Below are 5,955 nucleotides of genomic sequence, written 5' to 3'. Positions count from 1 at the left end.
AGCCACATGGGAATAACCCAGGGAGCTTCGACAGCAAACTAATTTAATCTATTCATATTCAAGACTAACGTGCATTTTATTATTATTTTTATTGGTAGTAGTAGTATTAAAGTATGTGATAAAAACAGTCCTCAAACAGCGTCATAAAAATACTGCAATATAAGATAACCACTGAATTTTCAAACAGATTTACGGATTTACTCTAAGAAACATCAGCTGACAAATACGTATAGCTCATGACAGAAATGCCTAGTGTAGAATAACATTGATACTCGTATTGCTGTAGGAAAATCATCGCTAAATAAGTTTACAATACAACCTTTTTCTATCGTGAATAAATATTTGGACCTACGGTGGGAAATTAATGAGGTATTTTTTCAGGTTTCACACATTTTTGTTCAGGCGCTATCTACAGCTTCACTTCGTCGGTCTTTCTGGGGGTCCTTGACGTGGCAATCATAAACAAAGATGGCGTTCTTTTCCGGTGTTTTAGTCGGACTTGTTGGAGTATTTGCAGCTTCACAATGATTATTACCCGAGTTTATCATTCGTAGTTCGTCTCACATCAATATTTCTTCTGTGTTGATAGTGCCATTTAAAGATTGCGGCCGTGAAATGGCGGGATGGGCGGGTTTTTCTGACGAGGAGCTGCGAAAGTTGCAGCAGACAGGTAGGAGATGTTAGCTGCCTGCTGCCTGGCTCGTTGTGGCTTGGCGCTTTCTCGATGGTTTGTGAACAGATTTAATCTGAATTTGCCTCTTTGATAGTGTGAGTTAAACAGTAATGGTGTGCCCATGTGTTTGTAGGGGACCAGGCGGTGCCGGTGGCCGCGGGTCGTGGTCGGAAAGCAGCGCCAGGCAGCCGGAGCCGGCAGCAGCTGCAGCGGGACAGAGCCCTGCAGAGGGCCGGGATCGCTGCGCCCACACTCCCGCCGGAGCAGCAGCTCAGCAGGCCGCCGCCGAAGGATGACCCCCCGCCCGCAGCGCCGGCAGGAGCTCCCGCTGCCCAACCACAGGAGGTTAAGGCCAAGGAGGGGAGCCCGGCTGCAAACCCTGAACCAGACATCGTGGAGGGCCTGCCGCCCGCCGTGAAAGAGCTGGACAAACAAGAGGTGGAACTGTTAGTAAGTTTTTTCTATTTTACACACACACACACACACACACACACACACACACACACACACTACATTCCTCTTCATCAGTGTGATATTTCAAGTGACTAGTTTGTGGTGTTTTAGGGCAGAGTGTACACTTTGAAATGGGAGGTCAGACCACTTTGTTTACTCATGTTAAGAATAAGAAAAGACAAAACGCCTCGGGATCATGCCGAGAGAGTAATGACCCACAGAATTAACAGAACACTTTTAAATACTGTGTTCCATCTGATGTTACGATGTCAAATATACCCACCAAAACATAAACAGTGGAGCAAAATGTTCGTATTCTTTGGGGTAGGATGGGGTAAAAGAGTTTTTCCTGAACTCCTGGGGCATTTCTAAGTTTTATTCTTTTGAGTATCATGAGTGTCATCCATCATTCTTCACCACATCATAACAAGGTGGATGACCTCCCCTTAGAAACTGCAGAGTCTGTCTTTAACCATTTACCTATATGGCTGGACAGCCCATGATTCATGGTACCCTGTGTTTTTATGAAAGACAGATGTTGTAGTGTGCCACTGACTGCTGGACACTTCAGCTATTTGGGGATCTGCATTCAAATAATCAGATTAACTAAACTAAGTTACTGCATAAATGGTAATAACTAAAACATTGGTGCAGGTAGTGATTTTAATTCCTCTGCATTTATGAAGTTGGTTAAAGGTCAGTAGGGCGTACTGTAACAATAAGCTCACATTTTAACATAATTAGGCATAATTGAGTGCTGTATTGCATCCTTACATTAGATGAATACTCTCTTGTGCTCACTAGTGCTCAACAAGAAAGGAAGAATGTATGGAATGCATACAATGAGAAACTTAACACCACGCCCAAAGTGTTACTGCTGACATCAGAGCACAAGTTTAGTGCTCCTCACTTGTTGTATTGTCTCAATTACATTGTGTGTATGTGTGTGTGTGTGTGATTTTATTCATTGTAGACGGGAAAAGACGCGCCTGGAACTGCTCCAACAAGAGCAAAAAGTGATCGAAGAGAGGAATAAGCGCAAAAAAGCTCTTCTCACAAAAACTATTGCTGAAAAGTAAGTACAGGTTTTGTGCTAAATGGTCGGTGATGGTAATATAAGGAAATAATTGGCACATTCATAATTTCTTATGTCTTGTTGTCCGCAGGTCCAGACAGACTCAGGCAGAGGCAGTGAAGCTAAAGAGAATCCAAAAGGAGCTCCAAGCGCTTGACGACATGGTGTCCAATGACATTGGCATCCTGAGAGGCAGGATAGAGCAAGCCAGCTGGGACTACTCTGCTGCCAGGTACACAGAACATGAAAAAATAAACAAACCCCCAAAAGGCATTTGAATAATTAATCATTTTATGTAGTTATTTATCTTTGCTTGTCTGAGTGGAAACCCTGACTGACGGTCACAGTCTTACAGTAACCTGCTTATCCATTAAGAAAAATGTTCCTCATGGAAAAGGCATCAACTGCAAATCCTCTCCCTTCAAACTCTGGAAACACTGCCCCCTGCAGTATGTTTTGAGTATTCATGCAACACCTTCTTTTTTTTCCTCTCACCGGCACTCTTGTAATGCACATGTGTTTTCAAATGCTTTGAACCACTTTCATCAGACACACTCCCTCGCAGATATTCTGGGAAGTCTTTTACTTTGACTCAGCTTTCAGGGATTAGGGATGCATCATAACTACGATAACAATGCTGAATAGTTTTGTATACGATGTGATTACAGTTATTAGTCGCACATTAGTAATTTCTGACACAGTTAAAAAAAAAAAAAATATTGAGAATGTATCTTAAATCAAGCTGTAGCCTTGTTTTTTTTTTTTTTCCCTTTTTCAAATTTCTTTAATAGCAGCAGCAGAGGTCAGAAACTCGAGATATGTATGAACATTTAGATATGAAGTTTATTGTGGCCCTTCATCACAGGAATATAATGAACCTGTAGGTGAGCTTGTGGGTGTTGTGACAGATGTTTTACATAACAGGGAAAGGACCGCGTGCTACCGCAGCCTTGGCCTTCATGCTCTCATTCCATGATGATTCAATCAATTGGTTATTCACTGAGGTGTAATAAAAAAAATAAGGCAAAGTTTGTGAAATTTTGTACTTGCTGTGATTTGTTAACAAAAATATTTCCAAATGGCAAAAATGGTGATCTGTTTTATGGGTCTGTCCATTCTTGCGCCAAGACTTGGACTCTGTACCAGCTGGTTATTTAGTCTAATTTGAGCAAAATTTTAAATAAAATCACTGCACTACTTCTCTTTCATGTTAGCAGACTTCTCACTTCAGTTTTGTCTCATTTTTGTCTCTGCACGGTTAAGTTATTACAGGAAGCAGGTGTGAATAGACAAGTAAACTGTATAATGTCCACTCAGCGTAATTGGTCATAGTACTTACTGTGAACAAGCCACGAATGCAAAAGGGAATACCTGGATTTGATACAGCGACCAATGTAAATGATTATAAAACATAATATCACAGAGATAAAGTTCTTAATCAAATAGGTTAAAGTTGATAGATTTAATAAGATGTGCAGCACTGCCTACATTTTGTTTTAACGCTGTTAATTTTCACTCTTTGTCTCCCCTGCTTTTCCCCCTTTATTTTCTCACAATTTGTGGTGTCTTGATCACATCCCTGCACAGGAAGCGCTATGAGAAGGCGGAGGCTGAGTACGTGACAGCCAAGCTGGACCTTCACAGGAAGACAGAGGTGAAGGAGCAGCTGACAGAGCACCTCTGTGCCATCATCCAGCAGAATGAGCTGCGCAAGGCCCAAAAGCTGGAAGAACTGATGCAGCAACTGCAACTGCAGGCCTCCGAGGAGGAGCTGGAGAAGGAGCGGCGGAAAGAAGAAGAGGAGGAGGAACAAAGGAGGAGCTGTGCTGAGAACCCTGGAGTTGGCAAAGAGGGAAACAAGGCGCAGGAGAATCAGGAGGGAGCAGTGCAATCTACACTAGAGCAAGGGTCCACCGAGGAAGAGACTGTGAAGCAGGGGCCAGGTGGCACCGTCCGCCAAGGCTGCCCCCCGGTCACTGAACCAACAAAGACTGACCAAGACTGTAAAATACATGAAAACGGTCTACCAAGTGCAGCTCTGGCGTCTGCCTCTTGATGCTGGGGGAGGAAGAGTAGTGAGATAGAGATGTCTAGCATATCTTACCTGTTGGAGAAGTTCTGTGGCAAGAGGCACCTTGACACTATCATTTATTCTCAACTAGGGGATTCTTACAATACACTAAATTTCCACTAATGGTACTGGACGGGTTACATGTGTTTGTTCTGCTGTGGGCCTGTGTACCGTATGCCTCTACCTGGAGGACGGGAGTATCACATTCAGCCCTACATGGTTCTGCGCTGCCCATTGCAGAGCAAATGAAAATTGCATTTTGTTACCATTTGCCCTGGTTGTTTGCTCTTCATGTGGGCGCTGCTAAAAAATGTTCTCCTCTGAGCTCTTCTTCAAAACATGTGGTTTTACATCATATGTGAATTATCTCTTCCCAAGCAAAGGTTGAATTCAAAAGCTGACTGTTTTTGATTGCTGTGTCCCTGTGGCAGGAATGAAAGATGGTTAGTGTTTACTCCCTGGAAAATCTCTGGTGTTGAGCAGATGGAGGGAAGGATTAATCCATTTATGTTATGAACATAAACCCATGTATTATATGTTGTAGATCAACATATTAGCTTGCAGCGGGGGTAGTATTTCACAAAGCTAATTTTCCTCTGTCAGTGCCGTTGAAGAGCAGCATGTGCAGTGGGCCTCCTAAATGGTAAGGTGATATCGCTTAATGTATGTATGAATGCATGTAGGCCCTCAGTTGAGAAAATTCCACTGCATGTATTTCTGCACCGTTACAGCCTTTGAGGAGTTTATTTTCTCTTGCTGCACATTGAACAATGTGTCTAAAATAATATATGACATTAATCTAGTGTGAATGGTGAGCTTTATATTGTATGTGGAGTGACCTGTTAAGTCTGGTTTGTTAACCTCTCTTAACTGTATAACGGTGAATGATTTTGAAACAAATGTTGGAAGTGGGTTTATTTAAAGGGGTAAACATTTACAAAGTTTATTTTATACTGTACTGTCTAATAGCATTTTACAAAAGTAAAATTAAACAAGAGCATGTTGTATTTTTTAGTGGTTTGGTCTGTTTATTTTCCACACTGCCTCTCTGGATACTGACATATATGCACCGTCATTTTAGCAACATGAAATGAGACCTTAAATAACGTCAAGGTCTCTCTTGTAAGGCTTTGATGCAGGCAGGTTATCTACATGGGTGAAACAGATTCCCATAAGCTTTTGGGCCGGGGGGGAATTTACGGAGAACACTTTCGGACTCCCATCGCTTTTTCAAGTCGTTTTAAAGTGCAGTTAGTGTTTCTGTAAACCGCTTTGAGATTTTACAGCTCCTTGGTCACATCTGGCCGTCTGAACGAGAGCCCATAAAAGCAGCTCTTTTAATTAGTTGGAGGTAGTAGTGAGTGACCACCGCATGTCCCCAGCACCTCCAAGGTCAAGAAGTAAGGGTGTTTGATATCCTGTGAACCGATGGGGAGATCTAAATTGTACGGTCTATATTGTAGTAGATAACCTAAATTTAAAAAAAAAAAAATTAAAGGTGCGTATCCTGTAGACCAATATAGAATAACCAGTTGGTAACCAAGATCACAATATTAGAAGTTAGTCACTTTTGCAGAAATGTAGCATTTTAATCTTTCTTAAATTCATAAACGACGCTATAAATAAAACTTAATTTGATGCCACTTATGAATTTATCTCATGAAGATTTAGACTACAGTCCTA

General features: G+C 41.9%; 1 protein-coding gene across 1 annotated transcript; it reads left to right on the top strand.

The window, feature by feature from the left end:
- Window positions 1-446: 446 nt before the first annotated feature.
- On the top strand, window positions 447-5,283 carry gorab (golgin, rab6-interacting). Its single transcript, XM_030050382.1, has 5 exons — window positions 447-670; window positions 807-1,119; window positions 2,100-2,201; window positions 2,293-2,433; window positions 3,789-5,283. The coding sequence occupies exons 1-5, from the start codon at window positions 616-618 to the stop codon at window positions 4,255-4,257; spliced, it is 1,080 nt and encodes a 359-aa protein (XP_029906242.1). The 5' UTR covers window positions 447-615; the 3' UTR covers window positions 4,258-5,283.
- Window positions 5,284-5,955: the final 672 nt, after the last annotated feature.

Source organism: Myripristis murdjan, chromosome 4 (assembly GCF_902150065.1).
Source record: "Myripristis murdjan chromosome 4, fMyrMur1.1, whole genome shotgun sequence".
Lineage (NCBI taxonomy): Eukaryota > Metazoa > Chordata > Actinopteri > Holocentriformes > Holocentridae > Myripristis > Myripristis murdjan.
Note: the sequence above shows the minus strand (reverse complement) of the source record. Positions and strands in the feature narration are given on the sequence as shown.